The 20,763-nt window shown below is 36.3% G+C and overlaps 1 protein-coding gene across 3 annotated transcripts in view; it reads left to right on the forward strand.

The window, feature by feature from the left end:
• Positions 1–20,763, forward strand: part of Uvrag (UV radiation resistance associated) — a 300,747-nt gene that overhangs the window by 171,111 nt on the left and 108,873 nt on the right. For 2 of the 3 annotated variants that reach the window (XM_090348440.1, XM_090348441.1), the window contains 2 exons: positions 1,049–1,109; positions 9,438–9,603. In XM_090348440.1, the coding sequence (XP_090204566.1) occupies positions 1,049–1,109; positions 9,438–9,603 (227 nt within the window). The remainder of the gene's footprint in view (positions 1–1,048; positions 1,110–9,437; positions 9,604–20,763) is intronic. The other variant, XM_090348443.1, reaches the window with a different exon arrangement.

Raw genomic sequence — 20,763 nt, forward strand, 5'->3', positions numbered from 1 at the left:
CAGGCCAAGCCCCACTTCCCATTTTCTAGAGGTTAATTGGAGATAAGAGTCTCAGGTCCTTTTGTGCCTGGGCTGGCTTTGAACCTTGATCCTCAGATCTCAGCCTCCTGAGTAGTTAGGATTACAGGTGTGAGTCATGTGCGCTCGGCTGATTAGTGTTTTTGTAAGAAAACCAAATTCATAAGTGTGGTGGTGCATGCTTGTAACCTCACCTACTCACAGGAGGTTGGAGGATCATTATCCAGGCTGCAGGCAAAAACATGAGACTCTATCTGGAAAACAAACTAAAAAGCCAAAGAATTGTAGAACGTCTGCTGAGATCGGAGTTTAATCTCCAGTACTGCCAAAAACATAAAATCAAATTTACTATATTTGATGTTCTCTTGTTAATAGAAATGTACTTTAAAAATTCAGAGAAGAAACCTAATAGAGTTTGAATGAACCAGAAAACTTCTATCTGTCTATTGAGTACAGATACTCTGATACTCTTGATAGATGGGTAGATATGTAGGTTGATTGATTGATTGGTCTTTAGAGGTGAGGGTGTTACTCAGGCTTGAAATCAGAGCCTGAGCACTTTTTAGCTTAGCCTGGTATTCTACAGCAGCTGGCATTCTGAATGTAGCTATAGCTGCACTTCTGGCTTTTTGCTGTCTAATTGGAGATAAGAGACTCAATGAACTTTCCTACCAGGGCTAGTTTCAAACCATGACTGTCAGATCTCCAGGTTCTTGAGTAGGTAAGATTGTAGGCATGAGCCACTGGTTCCTGGCTTAGAAGATACTTTTTAGGATGATAATTTAACATGACATTTTCTTGGACATGTTTTTACTATAGATAATTTTAAATATATATATATAAATTCAGAAAGATAATATGAGTGAATACGTGCTCCTCATCCATCTCCAACAGCTAATATATTGCCTTGAGTCTTACTCAATAGTATCTCTGCATCACCCTTGACCTGGTAAATTTTTAGGGAATTGGCTTATAGTTTCTTTGCTTTAAATATGTAAAAGTTAATTTTATTCTTTGGTTAAATTCACAGAATGATCATAAGGATTACTTTGTATGTGGTGTCAGGCTGCCTAATTCTGAGGACTTTCAAGGTATTTTATTTCTTTTTTACTTCAAAAGATATATGTATCTATATATGAATAGAGTTACCTTAAAATGCTGTATGCCTAGCACTTTATCCAAAATAGTTTGTCACCTTTTGGGTTTTTTTTTGTTTTTGTTTTTGTTTTTTTTTGCATTGGGAGTATGTATAGTCAGATTTCCTATTTTGATAGGGAAACTGACTAAACATATTTAGCTTAATTATGAAAAAACACTTGCTGAATCTTTTACTTAATTTTTAAAAGAAAATCATTTAAAATGGGGTTTAAACAGAGTATGGTGCTTAGGAATTATTAATAATCTCCCTATCCTTTGGAGTTGAGTTTCATGGGGAAAAAAAGATGGATCTGTTCTAGTTGTTTCTAGTGAACTGGAAAGGTATTTGAAAATTTAGCTTGTCATACTATAGGTTTAACTTGAGTTATTTCTTTCCTCTATAACAGTAAAGGTATTATGACATAATTCATAATAATTCCTATATTAAAAGTCTTTGCTGATTTCTTTGCAGATATGCCAAAGAGAACAGATTGTGCTTATTATTAGCAATAAAATGGTATTGTTAGTCTAAAAGATACTTTGAGATCTTCTAAATATCAATCTTTATTATTCCCAAAGGTAGCATATCTGTTTTCTATGTGGGAAGAAGTTATTCAACAAGAGAGCACTACTCATTTTGGTCAGGATTTACTACCATTTTCCTAGGAAGAAATGATAGTTATTTGTGGTTCTGAAACATTAAATGCTATTTTAATTAACACACTTACAAGAAATAAGTCACTGGGACATAATACAAGGAGGATGACAAACCAAGCATTTCAAAATCTGTACCTGTGCTGATTCCATTCTAGAAACCATGTAGTTTAGAACAAATCATACAACCTTTGAGTTAGCTTCCCAGGCACAGCCCTACTTGTGTTACATGGTGGTTGTGAGAATTAAGTAAGATGTAACATTACCTGTAAAAGTAAGAGATTTTTGCCTTTCTTAAATCCTTAACAAATCCAAAGGCAAGCCCATGAGAAAGTGATAATCAGTGAATTGCCTGGGACTAAAAGCTTTGTAGTGATCTAGCAACCCTCAGATCTCTGCTCATTATACAAATGTGCTTCAATGTTAATTTTAGGCAAAGTTGTGGTGCTTTGAAGGTCATACTTCATCATTTTCCTCATTCATTCGTTAAAAAACTATCTATCACGTATAAGCCAGGCACTTTGCAAGGGCTTGAAGATATAAGAACGAAAAAACAAAACACATGTTCTTTACTTCTGTGATACCTTGAAGGAGATAGCCACTAAACAGGAAACTAACAGGTTCTTAATAAAACCATGTTCTATCATAGAGAATGAATAGACCTACTCCATATACAGTAGTCAGAGGAGAGAGGCCTCTCTAGAGAGAAACATTAATAGAGATTGGGAAGGCTAAAAGCTAATTATACTACTGTTAGGAGAAACATTGCTGGGAGAGAGGGCAAGAAGTACAGAGGTAATGTTATAATAGAGGCACAGAGTATCATACTTGAAATAAAGGATTAGAGGGGGGGAAACAAACTTGTACTTTAACAGGTCATATATTCTCTCACATTAATTCTTTACTTATAAATTGAAATTAATATTACTAGCTCTAGTTTATTATTATGGAATGATATGATGTGAGCTTTTCATATAGGAGCTACTTAATAAATATATCTGAATTAATTACAAAAGAGGAAGGAAGGGAGTAGAGAATGAAGAAAGGGAGGGAGAGGGAGGAGAGAAGGCAAGGAAAACATGAGGGAAGGGGAGAGGAAGGATGGAAAAATAGGGCAAAGGGGAAAGGAAGGTAGGAGCAAGATAGGGAAAAAAGAGAGAAAGATGGGACAAAATAGACCAGACCTATGTGGTTGGAACATGGTGCACATGGGAAGTTTATATTAGAGGAAGGAGGAGAGATCAGACAGGGTCTTGGGGCCTCTGTGAGGTGTTTCTATTTTGTTCCCGGTGAAGTGGGCAGTGCCGAGGGCTTAGGAAGAGACCTGGCCTGGGATCAGCTATGCTATTAACAGTCACTCTAGCTTCTAAATACAGAATGATCTGAAAGGAGCAGGAAGAGAAGTGGGAATAGCTTTAGTGGTGTGGTCTGTTGCTTTAATCCACTCAGGGAGGTTTCTTGATTCTATTTTTGTTTTCTTTGAAGTGCCTTGTATCCTAGTTTTTCCTAGTTTTTATTGTTGTCTACACTTATAACATCTAATAATGTGGATATAATCCTTTTACCAAAAAACTTAGAGTAGCCTTTTAACTGTAAAATGAAATGGGAAATTAAAATGAATGTTTAATTTTCTTGTAAGATTCAATTACTTACCCATACCTCTTGGAGTCAGCAATTTTAAGAAGCATTTATGGTAGTATTAGATTTTAAAAATCTGGCTTAGCATTCTGCAAGATACTGCCTTGTAGTAAATACATTGAGTACCCTAGGTTTGTTATCTTCTATGTCAAGTGCTGACTGTATACCAGGAATTAAGGCATCCATACAGTCTCTGGAAGAGTGTAGTCCTATCCAGGGCATTAGATTTATAATCAAATTAATCAAGAAGTATTTGTTGAATACATAATATATCATCAGGCACTTAGAAGTTTATACCAGGTATGTGGAACATGAAATAGTAGAAATAGTTCTATCAGATGGGTATCAGAAAATCTTTATGTAAAAGCAAAGATGCCTGTGCTGTCTTGAGAAAAGAGGTACAGTAATAACCATACATGACATTATCACATTTATTACTTTCACTCTTGGAACTGTGAGAATCAATTTCTTTTATGAGGAAGAAAATACTTTTTTTTTTTTTTTTTTTTTTTGCCAGTTCCAGGGCTTGAGCTCAGGGCCTGAGCACTGTCCTTGGGCTTTCTCAAGGCTAGCGCTCTACCACTTGAGCCAAAGCACTACTTCCTTTTTCTGGGTATGTGGTGCTGAGGAATCCAACCCAGGTCTTCGTGTGTGCTAGGCAAGCACTCTACCACTAGGCCACACTCCTGGCTCTTTTTTTTTTTAAAGATAAGGAAAACTGAAACCCAGATTAGTTATATTTTCCAAAGTCTGGTTAACCAGTTATGTTTTCCAAAGTCTTATATTAACCAGTGGTGAAGTTAAGGTTATCACTGGTCTGCCTGACTCTAAGGTCCATATTGTCCTGTCATGGTGTAGTTTCCTCTCTTACTTTGAATAACCTTTTCTAAACCTCTGACCATGTTTTTTATCCTATAGCAGCTGCACTGTAGGAGAACTTGGTATAGGAACTCCAGACTGCTTATTCCCTAATATTTCTGAGACTTTGCTAGATAGGCTTTACATTGCATGAGTTAATACTGCTTGGGAAATTCTACCTGAGCCTCAACTTCATTATGTTTTGCTAAATGGGTAAGTTATTGTTAGAGTGTTTCAGTGACACCTGGACACAAGGAGAGAAAACTTTCCAGTGAAAGAGTTCCATTGACTGAGGCATTTAGTTTTAGAACAACAAAAAAAAAAGACAATGTTTGTGTATGCCTGTTTTTAAGTAATCCATAACACGAGAGCCTTTTGTGGTAATGAGACCCAGATTTCCTTCTGTGTCTGTATCCCTTTATGCAGGCATGATTTCTTGGAAAGGAGAGTCCATATGTCAAACAGTGTCTCATTGAGAACATGGAATGAGTCCATAGATGCTGTGGCAGTGATTAGAATCTTAAATATTTTGTCCTGTCTGGATCAGTGGGTGCTTGGTTCCTTTACAGATCAGCTGCCTCAGTGATTGGGAAGGCAGGATGGTAAGAGCTTTTAGATCACTTATTGTACTTGGATGCATTTGAATATGAATAGTTTGCCAACATACAAATCAAAGGAACAGCTGAACTAATTTATTATGTTGTCATGGCCATTGTGTTTGTGGAATTGAGTGTCATAAAAAAAATTACACAAAAACTTCACCTTTGAGTGGCTTCCTGCATTTAAAAACAAATACTTAGGAGAAACTTTGGCCTTTTGTTTTGCTGTTAAACCCCTTAAAACACTGCTTGAATTAGTATCTTTGTCTCTCACCTGAATCTTACAGCTCATTGCTTTTTCCTCCTGGACCTCCACACTCCCCATCCAACCTCTTCTCACCCACATAACTGTCATCTGTGACCCTCCTAAAACCCCCAGAGCAGAATAAGAAACCCAAACCTCTGCTGTGCATTAGGTGTTATGGACGTCATTAATGCTTACTGGAAAAGCACACCCCAGAGAGCCATGTTTTGGCTTTGGCAGGTAAAAAGTCTTTCAGATCTTGGAATGTTAGAAACCTTAAACCTTTTGGTTTTTTCACTAACGTGATTGGCAAGAAAATGTGACATGTGAGGTTGCGTGGCCTGCAACAGCCATAATTAACCACATGAGCTCACATTTTCCCACTGGAGGTTCAGTGGTCTTGGGGTGATGAAAGTGACTTCCCTACCAGGAGGTGGTTTTCCTTTTGAGGGTATTGGAATACCCCAGGGTCCTGTAATGCTTCACCCGTAGTCCTTTTAAAATGCTTTTTAATATAAAGCTGCAATATTAGAAATCCAACACCACAGTGTTTAACCGTGAGGCTGGGGTGAAGCTCTGTGGCCTGAAGTGGATATTTAATAGGTGGAGCAAGGAGTCTCAGGGCCATGATGGTGAGTGAGAATAACTGGAATCAAAGCTGGCTTCCAATATTATTTAATTTTAATTGTTTATTATTTCTCTTTGGTTTTTCTGATTTCTCTGCATAGACTTCTCTTAGAGATACTTTTTGGTCTTTAAATTTAAGCAAAGTTGTTCTGTTCACTGGGGTGGGATAGGAGATATTAAAAGAATGGTTGTTCATTCTTTTAATAAAAATGCATGTCATATCAAAATATGCAAATATAATTGTTTAATAGTACCTTAGTATTATTGTTAAAAAATGTAGATGCTTGAAGTTAGTACCAGATAAGCTTCAAAAAAATTAGTTTGCTTTTGACTTTAGTTTGTTTTGGAAAACTGATTAAATAAGAGGCATTGCTCTTTCTAGAAGTTTTCAAATCCTTTTCTATCAGGTTATATAGGAAAGGAAAGGCTTAGTATGAAGAAGCATTAGCTTTTCTTTATTCTAAGCCCTCCTCTTCCCTTCCTTCTCTGCTTCTAAAGAAGGTTCTTTCCCAGAGGAGGGGGTTGGGGATTGGGGCTTGAACTCAAGGTCCTATATTCTCCCTTGGCTTTCTTGCTCACAGCTGGCACTCTACCACTTGAACCACATCTTGAGCCCAGCATTTTGCTGATTGACTGGATCTGAAATCTCAAAAGACTTTTCTGTCCAGAATGACTCCATCACTAGGTCTCAGCTTCCTAGCATTATAAACTTGAACCATCAGTGCCTAGCTCACAGGAATACTTATTTGCTAAGCCTGTTTTTTTGTTTTGTTTTGTTTGCTAGTCCTGGGCCTTGAACTCAGAGCCTGTGGGCACTGCCCTTGGATACTTGCTCAAGGCTAGTGTTCTTCCACTTGAGCCACAGCCACCACTTCCAGCTCTTTCTGAGTATGTGGTAGTGGGAAATCAAACCCAGGGCTTTGTGCATGCTAGGTGAGCACTCTACCACTAGGCTATGCTCCTGGCCCCTGTTTGTTTTTTATTTTTTTTTTTTTGTTGTTTTGGGTTTTTTTGTTTGTTTGTTTGTTTTGGTACTGGGATTGGAACCCAGGACGTTGCACTTGGTAGGCAAGTGCTTTGCCACTGAGCTGCATCCCAGCCCCTAAGACTGAAGGAGGCAGCATTCAGCAGCCTATGAGGAACTCAGTCCCAACTGTGACTTCATATCTGTATGCTCCGAGATTGGAGTATTTTGAGATGTGGGTACAGTTCTTCCGTAGATCACAATGACTTTGGCCAAGCCATACCACCTGGACCTCATTATTCTCATCAATAAGTTGATTGTGTCAGATTACATGTTCTCCAAGATTGCTTTAGCTCTAATACTGTATGACATTGTATCTGTAATATACAGTACTTTTAGTTTCTAAGATTGTATGATATATAAGTTTTGACAGAAGCAAAATGTTGTAGTAGTAATCAAGGAATTTGAATGGAATTTGGATGGGAAGATGTGGCCTCCAAAAATATTTAGGGATACTACTTAGTGAGGGCATGACTCAGTAATCTGTAGAAATGAATTCTCATGAGTTTATTTTGAGATAATGACAGACATTGATTGAGAAGCCTGTTTTTGTCAAACACTTTACAAGTGATCAGGGACTCAGACATTTTATGCATTCTTTACTATTACTAGAAAAATGTAAAGAAGCTAAAGTTGTACCTGTGCCATATGCTTAGTAGATTCTAGGTTCCCACATTTAAACCTTGGTTTATTATATATTGGGTTTTTAACACTAAAATTCTACAACAGTATGACAGAGTAATCAAGGATAGCAGATTTAGGATCAGGCCAACATACTTACCTGCTGAACTGCTTTGGACAGGTTCTTTCATTTCCTTAAGCCTCAATTTACCTGTGAAATAGCATTAAAATGGAGCTCAGTGTAACAATGGTTGATGAGTGACTATCAAATATAAAGTACTACAGTTCCACAACTAATTTTACAACTAATAAAAATTACTAGTTGCTGGGGCTAGGAGTTTGGCCTAATGGTAGAGTGCTTGCCTAGCATGCACGAAGACCCGGGTCAATTCCTTGGTACCACATACATAGAAAAAAGCCAGAAGTGGTGCTGAGGCTCAAGTGTTAGAGCTCTAGCCTTGAGAAAGTTCAAGGACAGTACTCAGGCCCTGAGCTCAAGCCCAGGACTGGAAAAAAAAAAAAAAAAAAGATTACTAGTTGTTGAGTGACTAAAGAGAAATCAAGAACCTCTTATGGTGTCTACAGGTAGAGGACTGGGTGAGCTAAGAATGGGTAGCTCTACTAGCATTCCTAGCATAAGAGGGTAGAGTATAGATAATTAATTGCAAGCCTAGAAAACTCAGGAAATAGTCAAGCAACAATCATCTTAATCATTTTAAGCCTTTCTCTTGCCAGCTGGAGTATTCAGATTATGTGTTAAATCTTTCAGTGTGAATGCATGGATTGCATATGTGCACATATACTTTTTAAGGTATTTTAGAAATAGTGTGTGCCAATCAGTTTGCCTTTCTTCTGCAGGAAAGTTAGAACTTTCTATTATGTTACTCTCAGAAATCTGGATGATGATGATGCTAAATTTTAATATGATTATATAAAACTAGTTAAATGCTAGATTCTTATGTTTGACTATATGACACATTCATCTTCTCCTAGTTACTTCCACCTACATTGTATAAATAAGATAGCATACAAACCGTGTTGTTGTTGTTTTTTAACCTTTTACTATTTACTTGCACTATTTTAAATGTATCTTCCCTCATTTCATCTTAAATTTCCCAGATTTTCATATGCAACACTGTCTTGGTCAGTATCAAAGCATACTCCTTAAAGTATGCATGGTGTTATTTTAGTTGCACTTCAAAATGAATGAAACTGTGTAATAGTACATGATAATACTGCCTAAAAATTATTAAGTAGTAATATATGTATATATAATGATTATATAGTGTGCTATATTTAAGCCTTTGAGTAATTTTTTTGTGTGTGTGTGCCAGTCCTGGGCTTAACCTCAGGGCCTGAGCACTGTCCTTGGACTTTCTCAAGGCTAGAGCTTTACCACTTGAGCCTCAGCACCACTTCTGACTTTTTTCTATGTATGTAGTACCGAGGAATTGAACCCAAGTCTTCGTGCATGCTAGGCAAGCACTCTACCACTAGGCCAAACTCTTGGCCCCCTTTGAGTAATTTTTACAATGTATGATTGACTTAAGTACTAATTCTTCCCTTTAAATTGCTGGGAAAGGGTCTGGCAGCACGGATCAAATAAGTGATAGAGCATTTGCCTAACAAATATGAAGCCCTGAGTTGAAACAATAATACACCTCCCCCCCAACCACCACCACCAAAAATAAAACTGCTAAGAAAGTAATAAATGCTATGGTACATTGAGCTTTTTCTTAAGGCATATGTGGAATGTTTTCTCATACACTAATCACTAGGAAATAGCTTTAAATATAATTAGTAGACATTTAGTTTTGTTATTTCATTTAGATTTTCATATTTATTTAATGTTTAAATATTTATTTAATGTGTAAATATTTATTTAATATATATGTGATTAACATTTTATGTACCACTAAATTCTTAGAAGCTCTCCTCTGAAACTGATTTGTTTTTATCTCCCAGCTACATCTATAAGATAAATGATTTTTTTTTCTTTCTGCTTTTGAATTTGCAGCGAAAGATGATGGAAGCATTGCTGTTGCCCTCGGTTACACTGCACATTTGGTCTCCATGATTTCCTTTTTTCTACAAGTGCCCCTCAGATATCCTATAATTCATAAGGGGTCTAGATCAACAATCAAAGATAATATCAATGACAAGCTGACTGAAAAGGAAAGAGAGTAAGTGTCTTATTTGTTTGCTTTTAATATTTTTTAACACCAAGCCAAATTGAAATATGGCTAGGACACAGGATGTTAACAATATGAATTGTTTCCTAAATTTACATCTTTTAACCTCCATAAACTACGCCATTTTCTTTTAAATGTAATTGTTCAACTAGATTTTAATGGTTCAACTACTATACTTATAAAATTTGATCTGTTTTAGCAAAATTGACTCATTTAAACTTAATGTGCTTTTCCTTTTACTCTTGAGGACAAATGTATGTCCTGAAAATATTCTCATAGTACCTGTTGCATGCTACTCAGCAAGTAAAATGGCTAAAAGATTTGTCCGAGAGCCAATCAGGAAAAGGATAAAAGGCTTAATTAACAGTAGGTGGAACGTAACAAGAAAGTAGATTAGTGAACTCAGTGATACATCAGTAGAAAATATAGACAGTGGAAGCAGAGCTGTGGCTCAAAGTGAGAGTTGAGCAAAAGTGCTCAGGGATAGGAGTCCGGCTCTGAGTCCAAGCCCCAAGACCAACAAAAAGAAAAAGAAAAGAAAAGAAAAATACTGCCTAACTCATGGCGGTTTGGCTTAGCATTTTTCAACCTTTCAACTGTGCAAAACACACTTAGGGTTGCATTTTAGTGTGCTCCCAAGCCAGGAGTAGGCAGAATGATACTTGTGCAATGTTCGGTGGTAGCAGCAGTGAACTCTACCCCAGTCAACCATGAGATCACAAGGGAGGACAGCCAGTAACCTACTGTGTGCTTAGGTATATTAAATGTCTGTTCTATTTAAGATGCCTTTATCAGACAATAACTTCATTGTAAGTCAAGGAACATCTGCATCTCTACCACAGTATGAAGAATAAAAGGGGTAGAATAGAGAAAAGTACTAAACAAATCAGAAACAATATGAATGTCTAACATATGCAAAATTGTAGTCACAGAGAAGCTGAGGGAAATGTGGTATTTCAAAAGACAATGGCATAAGCCAGGTGCCGGTGGCTTGTGCCTATAATTCTAGCTACTAAGAAGGTTGAGATTTGAGTATTGCAGTTTGAAGCTAGATTGGGCTAGAAAATTCATGAGAGTCTTATTTCTAGTTAACCAGTAAAAAAAAAAAAAAAAAGCTGGAAATAGAGCAGTAGCCTGAGTGGTAAAGTGTCAGTCTGAAGCAAAAAAGCTCAGAGAAACTGCCCAGTCCCTGAGTACAAGCATAGTACCAGCACAAAAGAAGGATTGAAAGAGGTAGAGAAAGACATACATTTTTCAAGTTTAACCAGAGAAATCAAAAGGCATTTGAGACCAAACAGTATGACTATAGTGAAAACAAGGAGATTTAATAAGCTGAAAACCCAAAACAGAGTTAAAGGGTTAAAAGCAACTAAAGATGCCAGGTGAGGTGAGGTGAGCCAGTCCAGACACTACAAGGTCTGAAAGACTCTTACCTCCAATTAATCACTAGAAAAGGGGAAGTCGGGCTGTGGCTCAAGGTGTAGGGCAGTAGCCTTGAGCTGAAGAGCTCAGGAACAATGTCTAGGCCCAGAGTTCAAGTCCCAGTCCCATAACCAACAACAACAACAAAAAAAGGGGGCAACTAGAGTTGATTAATAGGGGATTGAGGAAGAACAGTGGAGGAGAGAGCAATGGAGAGGGTTATTCTGAATAACATGTAGTATATGCATATCTAAAATACCATCATGAAACTCCTTGGTATAGTTAATAAACACTAAAAATAATTGACAGGAAAGTAAAGAAGGTTGGATGTGGAGAGGGGCACAGTAGGAGGGGAAGGGCTAAGAAAGATGGTGGCTATGGATGAATTTGAAAATAGGACAATTGAACATGCTGAAATTGTTTGAAGAAGGGTTAATAGGGCGGGGAGAGTGGTAGAGTGAGGTTGATAGGGATACATTGTATACAGATGTGGAAACATTACAATGAAATCTCCCTATACAATATATGCTAATATAAAATTTTTTCAGCAGCTGGAGGAAAAAGGCATGTTAGTATCCATAGCTGAATTCTCAGTAGAATCCAAGGAAGCCAGAGGAATGCAATGACATTTTAATGTAGAGAAAACAACTGCCAGCCTCTAATTCTTACCCAATAGTTCCTTCAAAAAGAAAGGCAAATTCGACTTTTCAGCTCATCAGAACAACAACAAAAAGTTTATCCTGGAAGAACTACAGTAAAGCACATACGGACAGTCAATCTCTTCTCCTGACTGTACTGAATATCAAACTTTTTTTGCTTTTCAGAATCACCTTAAATATTAAAAGTAGCCAGATGCTAGTGGCTTACATTAATCATCCCTAGCTACTCAGAGTTAATAGGATCACAGTTCAAGACCAGCTTGGGCAGAAAAGTTTGATAGACCCCATCGTCAGAATGTCCAGCAAAAAGCAGAATTGGAGATATAACTCAAATGGTAGATCGTCAGCACAGCAGGCAGACAAGAAAACAAAAGGCTCTAAGTTGAAACTCTTAATTTTTTAATAAAAAAGGGAAATATTGAAAGCAAATTGGGTAGAGACTTATAAATATCCAAATGAGATATAAATAGTGTGAATATATTAATATCTGACAGCATAATTAAAGTGGAACATTTCATAATACTTTCAATTCCAAATATGTTTATCAACCTACTGGTGTGTTGTTATCTTGCAGTTCTGTGATATCATGCCTGAGAAAATCAAGTTACTGGAGAAAAAATTTATTTTATAAATATATACCTATATAGATATATAAGAAATAATATATAAATGTACAAAAATGTATTTTATATGTGTTTATATGTAAATATATAATAAAATAAATGTATAATATATGTAAATATATTAATTTAAAAAGATTTACGTTTTAGTCCAACGTTGCTCGGCTCCATTCTTCTGGGCCTAGATGTGATAAGCATGTGAAACAGCAAAATGGCTTCCCTCGTGTCTGATGGGAGGGAAGTTGGACCAGGAGCAATATATCTCCTCGACACTGCCTTTTAAAAGAGTCTTCAGAAGTAGCTGTATAATGTGCAATCCCAGTTGAGAACCACTATTCTAGATTCAAAGAATGTTGTGCTCATGGCATGAAGCAATGAAATATTTAGGAAACTGCAAACAATTTAGGGTCATTGCATTTAGAAGTAAATGGCATGGGAAAGAGGAAAGGTAGGCACTAACGGAGGACCTTAATTCTAAATATGGTTCTTAGTATCTGTGAGTTCTGCTACATCCATGAATTCAACTAAAATTAGAAGTAGTCAAGAGAAATTGTGTCTGTATTGAACATTATTCCCTAAACAATGCAGTATTACAACTATTTACGTAGCTTTAATGTACAGAGGATAGCTGGAGGTCATATGCAAACTCTGTGTACTTACATAAGGGGCTTGGGAACCACACATTTGAGTATCCGTGTGGGGTGGTGGGAACTAACTACTCAGGTGCTGACGATGACCATATGTCTGGGAGAACAGTGTCTCCCAGTTGTGTTGCTGATCAGTGCCTTTTCCAGTGTTGTGGTTGATTAATTTGGGCCCAAGTATTCTTTTCATTTTCAAAAATACAAGAAAATCTGCACCAGGAGTGTTGCCTAATGGTAGAGTACTTGCTTAATATGCAAGTGAATGGAAGCCTGTAATATGTGTATTTGACAAGAGGGAAACATGAATTTTTTTCTTGTCTTGCATTTGATTTTTAAATTATTTTTAAGTAGTTGTACAAAGAAGTTGCCATTTAACAAAAAGCAATATATCTTGGTCAATGTCACCACCCCTTTCAATATTCTCAACCCCCTCCCCCCCCACATCCACCCACAGCTTCCCTCACTTTTCTTAGTTTTGTAGAATGGACATTGGACTCCTGACTGCATTCTCGCCCTCTTCTCTTTATTTGACTTTTTTTATTTTGAAATTTAACATGAAATTGACATAACAAAGTTAGCTTACTAGTGTTCAGTCTGTCTACTTCTAGAATATTTTTTGTCATTAGAAAGGAAAACTCTGTATCCATTAAACAGTTTCTCTCTAGCCCCCATCTTCCCTTAGCCCCTGGCAAACTTGTCTTGATGCGTTTTCCTCTTGTGGATATTTTATATAAATGGAACCATACAGCGTGTGACCTTTTTTGTTCCTGACTTCTTTCAGTTAGCATAATGTTTTCAAGATGTGCCTGTGTTGTGGCGTAATCAGTACTTTATTCATTTTTATGGTTGAATAATCTTCCATTGAGTGTGTGTGCCACGTTTTGTTTATTCACTCATTTCTTGATGGACATTAGGTTATTTCTACCTTTTAGCTGTTGCGAATAGTATCGCTATGAATATTTATGTACAGTGTCTTACAGCATTCATTCTCAGTGTGGGGGAGGTATTACCTACCTGTGACTAGCCTACTCACGTGGTAATTCTGCGGTATTCATTTTTTTTTAACCACCAAAGTGTTTCCCATAGTGCTGTGTCATTTATTTGCATTCTCAGATGTGAAATCATAGCTCTTTGTGGTTTGGATTTGCATTTATCTAATGGTGATGCTTTTATCTTTGCTTCCTGTCCATTTAAATATCTTCTTTGGAGAAATAGCTACACAAATCCTTTGTCCATTTTTTTCTTTGGGTTGTCTCTTTTGTTGTAGAGTTGTAAAACTTCTTTATGTTCTCGTGGTATTGGACTTTTATCAGATACACAATTTACAAATCCTATCTCCTTTTTTACTTGGGTGGTTGTTGCAGTTTAAGGCCAAAAAAGAAGATGAAAATCATATGCTGTTTACCATATGAAGGCAAGAGGGCTTCCAGTGGCCCTCACTTCAATTCCCTGCCAGCTAGAAAATTATGAGAGACACTAATCTATCTTCCAGGGGTCACTTCTGCTTTTTGGTACTATAAAACATCTATCTAAACCCCATGTGTAGTGTGCCACTTGTATAATGAAATATTACATACTAAATAATTTATAAACAATAGAAGTGTATTTCTGATGGCTCTCGAGGCTAAGAAGTTCAAGCTGAAAGTGCTGAGATTTAGTGTCTTACTGCTTTGTCTATTTCCAAGAGGAGTTTTAATTGCTACATCTTCCAGAGGGAAAGAGTATGTCATCAAGAACAGCAGGGACAGAGGGGTTATGGAGCCATTTTGTAATGCATTAACCACTCACAAGGGAGAGCCCTTAAACACCTAAACACCTCCCAAAAGGCCTTCAGCACATTTGCATTGGGCTTAAGTTTGCTGCTCATTTATACCACACCATCTTGGTTGTTAACTCTTTTCCTAAGTTTGAGTCATCTGTCTGGCATGTAGTGATGAGTGTATGCCACTAATAATCTCCTTATTTCATCTGTCCAGTGTAAGGTAGCAAGAGTTTAACCAACACCTAGGGCAAATTCCCAGGAACAAAATCTCTTCCTATCAATGGAGTGAAGAAGAACAAATTAAAATAGTTACTTCACATTCTTTGGAGTGTCATTTAGTACATACAAGGTTTCTTTTTTTGTTTTATGAATTCCAATTTATCTCTTTTTGTTGTTTCCCATGCTATTGGCATCATATATGAAGTTGATTGCCAAGCCCATGGTTATAAAGATTTGTCTGTATTTTTTCTTTAATAATTCAGCACTTTTAGAGTTTGTTCCATTTTGAATTAATTTTCATAGGTGATGTGTTGAAGAGACTATTCTTTCCCCTGAATGGACTTGACACCCTTGAAAAAAAAAGTTGGCCATGAATTATTCTGGACTCTCACTTCTGTGTGTTTATTCCTAAGCCAGTACCATATTATGCTTATCCGAGGAAGTATAAGTGTTCCAACTTCATTCTTATTTTTTAATATTGTTTTGGCTCTCTAGGATCCCCTGTGTTTCTATATGAATTTGAGGATCAGCTTTTCCATTTCTGCAGAAAGACCACTGGAATTTTGATAGGGATTATATTGAACCCATAGTTTATTTTGAATAGTATTGCCATCTTATTAATATTAAATCTTTTAGTGGGTTGCTTTATTTCCATTTATTTTGATTTCCTTCAATTCCTTGGATAATGTTTTATAGTTTTTGTACATGTTTTGCACCTTCTTGGTTAAATTTATTCCTATATATTTTATTATTTGAATAGTATTGTAAATACTCTTAATTTATTTCACCAATTGTTGGAGTTTTCTGTTATTGGATCATATTGTCTGTAAATACAGGTAGGTTTTTTTTTTTAATTCATTTCTTCCCATTTTGGATTTTCCTTCTTGCCTAATTGTTCTGATGAGAACTTTTAGCACTGAGTTGAGTGAAGGAGCCTTGTGTAATGCATTATCCCTGTCATTAGAGAGATCCTTTAGACCAAAACAATCCTCAGAAAGCTAACACTTATATGATATTGAATTCCAATGATGAAAGCAAGCATCCTTGTTTTATTCTTAATTTCTGGGAGAAAGCATTTATTCTTTCACCATATATTTACCATAATGTTAACTTTGAGTTTTCCACACATGACCTTAACCATTTCAGAATGATTATGGTGAGGATTGCAAATAACATTTATAACACTGTATAATGTTTGATGATACCAGTATACCCTCTGTAACATATAAAAATTCAGCTTTCATATACCCTTATGCCTCCTTTAGATTGCTATTGTGACAACTTACCTCATAAAACAATTACCCTGTGTTCATTATGTCTTTTTAAATTTGTCTTTGTATATGGCCTTGCGCTTTCTAATACTTGCACTGAGCTTAGCAGTCAGGCAGAGTTTGTAAAAGCTTAGAATCATTTCAAGTTTTTAAGCATGATTTCTGTTTGGGGTATACATGCAGCTTTTAAGTTGCCCAGTATACTTACATACTTTTGAATGTCTTAATTTTGTGAAGAAACTTTTTCCAGAATTTTCTCCAGGTGGTTGTATGTAGTTTGTTTGCCCTATAAACATAAACAATGTTAGATGCTTTCAACACTGAGCAGGTTCTGACTAGAACATTTGCCCTTGAGGTATCCCCCAGAGAAGTTAGAAAATATAAGGTTATTTTGTTGCTTTATTGTTTTTTAGAATAAGGTTACTCTGCTCCCTGAAGAAAGGGAGGCCTTACCCTGGGAATACAGTCTGCTGTTTGAATCCACTGCCCAGCCAGGGGGCTGGGGAATGGGATCAAGATCAAGACAAGGAAACGTGCTGCAGACCTTTCCTCCGGTCTTGAATTTCCTTTTTCTTGATTTAATACTCTACTTGGCCGATGTCAACCTTTGACTATTTTCCAGAGTTTTGACAAAGTTGATTTTGACAATTTTTGCTTGATTAAAAAATATATATTTCTGTAGAGAAACTGGCCCTTAGAGCCACCACCACCTTCACTGTTTTCACTGACATCATTTGGTTTGTTTAGTGATGAAAAACATTACTTATAAGAGATGAAGGGACCCCTGGATGATTTTAAGCAAAAGAGACTACCATGACTAGACATGTACTTGAAAAAGAGCACCTTAGAGCTTTCTAGAGAGAGGTTCCCCCACCCCTGGAATTTTCCCTGGGTTCTATATTATTAAAATGAAGTATCTCTCCAGATTTCAATCAAATTTTACATGATAATCTGATTTAAAATGTGAGGTATATAGGAAAAGCACCATAGGAGCTTGAAGGAAGGCTGTCGCTTGGAATGATAAATATTCTCTCTTCTGACCAATATATGCTTTGATTTGTGAAGGAACAGTTTAACATGTGAGCAGCTCCAAGTAGTCTCCTCAGCAGAGGTAGCAGCTGTGGTTCACCTATTGGCTGATTTTTCTCAGGACATCTGGAAAGACTAGCTAAATTTAGATGATTATCTTACCCACTCCAGAAATTACTCTTTTGTGAATGAATGAATTTTATATACTACTTCTTTTTCTTTTCTTTTCTCTTTTGCTGAAACACATATTGTATATTGACATTTTAATATCACAAAAATTGGATATATCTAACATTAATGTGTCATCATATATGCTTCATTTTTATCTTTTCTTAGTGTTATATATGGATAGAGAGAGATTTCTTCCAAACTGGAGCCTTCTGTAGGTTTTATGTTATTAATATTAAATGTCTCTTTGGATTTTTATCAAAAAATTTAAATATGAGTCAGTGGAGCTAATGTTCTCAGATATTTCTTTTTTTAAAATAGTAATAAAAAACATTTAGTATGTCTTTGTGACATGATAGAACAAAACAGAGAAGTCACTCTTCTTATAAATAATGTATGGACCTATTAATGTTTTCTGTAAATAGATTCTTTACATTAGAAAATGTGGGATTGTTTTTTTTAGTTAATGATGACACTTCTTTTTGAGCAGTGTCACATCTTCCCGTGTTGTCTTCCAATTTTATCATCCAGACTTCCCTCCTTCACCCCCCCATCATATTTTCTTTTTTTTTTGTTTTTGCCTTTTTATTTTTAAAGCTAGGTCACTTTATTGTTATTGTGAAAATGATACATATTCATTTGAAGAATTTTAAAAAATGCAAAGAAATACAAAGATACAAGTTTTCTTTTTTTTTTTTTTTTTTTTTTTTTTTTTTCGCCAGTCCTGGGCTTGAGCTCAGGGCCTGAGCCCTGTCCTTGGACTTTCTCAAGGCTAGCACTCTACCACATGAGCCTCAGCACCATTTCCAGCTTTTGTCTATGTATGTGGTACCAAGGAATCGAACCTGGGTCTTCGTGCATGCTAGGCAAGCACTTTAACCACTAGGCCAAACTCCCGGCCAAGATACAAGTTTTCTATATAAAAAAATCTCTAGTCTCACTACCCAGAAATAGTTACCATTAACATATGTTAAAAATCATTTTAGACAACTTATATAGAGAGACACAGAAAGCATAGATGGAGAATGGATAGAGGGATGGGTAGCTGTATATAAGAATAAATAGAAATAAATATGATCAAATTTGGGGTAAAATATACTAATTTAACCTTATATATTTATTTTATTGCTATTTACAAGAAGATAAAGGAAGTTAAAATCCAGACCTTCAAATGTTTCTTCACCAAGAGATATTTACCAAAGGATCCTTTTACGGTTAAGAACCCTCAGATTTTCTTAATGGTTTTATGTGTTTTTGTGAAGTTCTTCGAGTCCTTTTTGGAACAACATAGATGTATAAATAAATACATAAATAGAAGTATACATTTATTGATTATACTTGATTGAGTCTCCCTCAGTTATTATAGCTGGAATCACTAGAGAGCAGATTAGGCATGGTTTTCTTTTCTCCTGAGTTTTCAGTTTTGATATAAATCTCTCCAGGGTATTAAATGGGAGATGGAAAGTAGGAATTGAATGACTCATTGAACAAATTATACTTGATGTAATGGAGGCCTCAAAATGCTCAGCCTCTACCCTTGCTGATTATCTGTCTCAGTTGGCTGGCACATAAAGATAGCAGAGTTCAAAACTCTATTTAGCCAATTTTTCTGAAAGGGTAAAAAAGCTGATTTTTCCTTTTGTCTGGCTTGTTAAAAACACAAGTCTGGACTGAGGCCTTGCTTAAACCATTACTTGTACACCTGCACACTGTAAAGGGAAATTCTGAAATGTTTGCTGCATTTCACTGTGAGACTCAGACCACAAAACACAAAGGAATGTGACTAGGGTCCAGCTGCAGTGTCCCTCCTATTTTCACTGAAGACAGAAGAGTGGGTTTTAAAATGACGTTTGGAATGAAATTTATTTTAGTCATTGGTATTGTGCTACTTAAGTTGTCTGGTGGTGGATACTACATTTGGAATAGATTACTAAAATAATCATTGTACTAGACCTGTGCTCGTCACACCATATGGCTTTCTCAAGCCCCTCAAAGATGTCTGAAGTTTTTGATTTTACTCTCAAAAGAAATAACAGGGCACTTTTTCATGCCTGCCCCCCCCCCTTTTTTTTTTTGCCAGTACTGACTGGAGCTTGAACTCAGGGCCTGGGTGTTGTTCCTTAGCTTTTTTTGCTCCAGGCTATTATTCTACCACTTGAGCCACAGCTCTACTTCTGACTTTTTGCTGGTTAATTGGAAATGAGTCATACTTTTCTGTCCAGGCTGGTTTCAAACCACAATCTTCAGTTTTCTGATTAGATTGAATAGATCGGATTGTAGGCTTGAACCATCAGCACCCAGTTTGCACTTTGGAAACTTAGTGGTTTATCTATAGTAACATTTTGCAAGTCTTTTAAAAGATGGACAGCTAGGTTTCTCTAATAGAATTTTAGAAACTAAAGAAATATTAGTGTTCTTATTCACATTTCCATGATTGTGTGTTCTTTTAAACATTTCTTTAAAATATTTTTATTGGTATTATAAAGGTGAGGTACAAAGGGATTCCAATTTCATGTCACGTCCATGAATTTGTGTTCTTGAGTTTATTTCCATGAAGGACCAGGACTAAAGAGTTACCCTTTTATATGCTTGGCTTTGGTTTCATTTAGAGATAAAATTTCTAAAGTACAAAGAAATTGTAATGTGTCCAAGTTGAGATAATCTTGGGTCAACATAGTACTCGTATGTGGGTCTGTTCCTTAAGAGAGTGGAATGGTCTGTTTCAATGATATCCCTTCTTTTTCCTGACCAGATGAAGAAGGAAATCATACTTCCTTCTATATAAAGGTATGAACCAGACAGGTCTCCATGTCTTGTGACCTTATAGCTACATATCAAGAGATCTATTACCTTCAGCATAACTAGATTAAATTTTGCCATGAATGAGAAGGCTAAGGAATTTTCCATAGCAGTGGACAGACTGATTCTTTATTATTGTAGTCTATCAGCCTACTCCTTAACCTGTCAGTCCCAACTTACTAAATGAATGATTTTTTTTTCCTGATGCCATCTTATTGAAGCAGTTAGAATCCCCTGGATCTCAATGTTGTAAAACTCATGTTGAAAACATAAATGAACATTTCAGAGCTCTAGTTTTTAAGACTGCTGTCAATTTCACTTCTATTTTCAATTATTACCTGCCTTCGGCATACTTACCTTCGATTGACAACATTTCATATTAGGAATTATAGATTCTTTTCTATAAAATTCTCAAGCTTCTGTTAATTAAGCAAGTTGGTCTAGTGCAGAGGGTTCAGAAATGATGGCTCTTTCCACCAAATTAGCATCTGTTAGCTTTCATGTCATTCAGTGGCAGCCCATCGGCTCTGGTGGCCATATTCCAGAAGTGGAAGCTTT

Source organism: Megascapheus bottae, chromosome 16, assembly GCF_031878675.1.
Source record: "Megascapheus bottae isolate mThoBot1 chromosome 16, mThoBot2.hap1, whole genome shotgun sequence".
NCBI classification, from domain to species: Eukaryota; Metazoa; Chordata; class Mammalia; order Rodentia; family Geomyidae; genus Megascapheus; species Megascapheus bottae.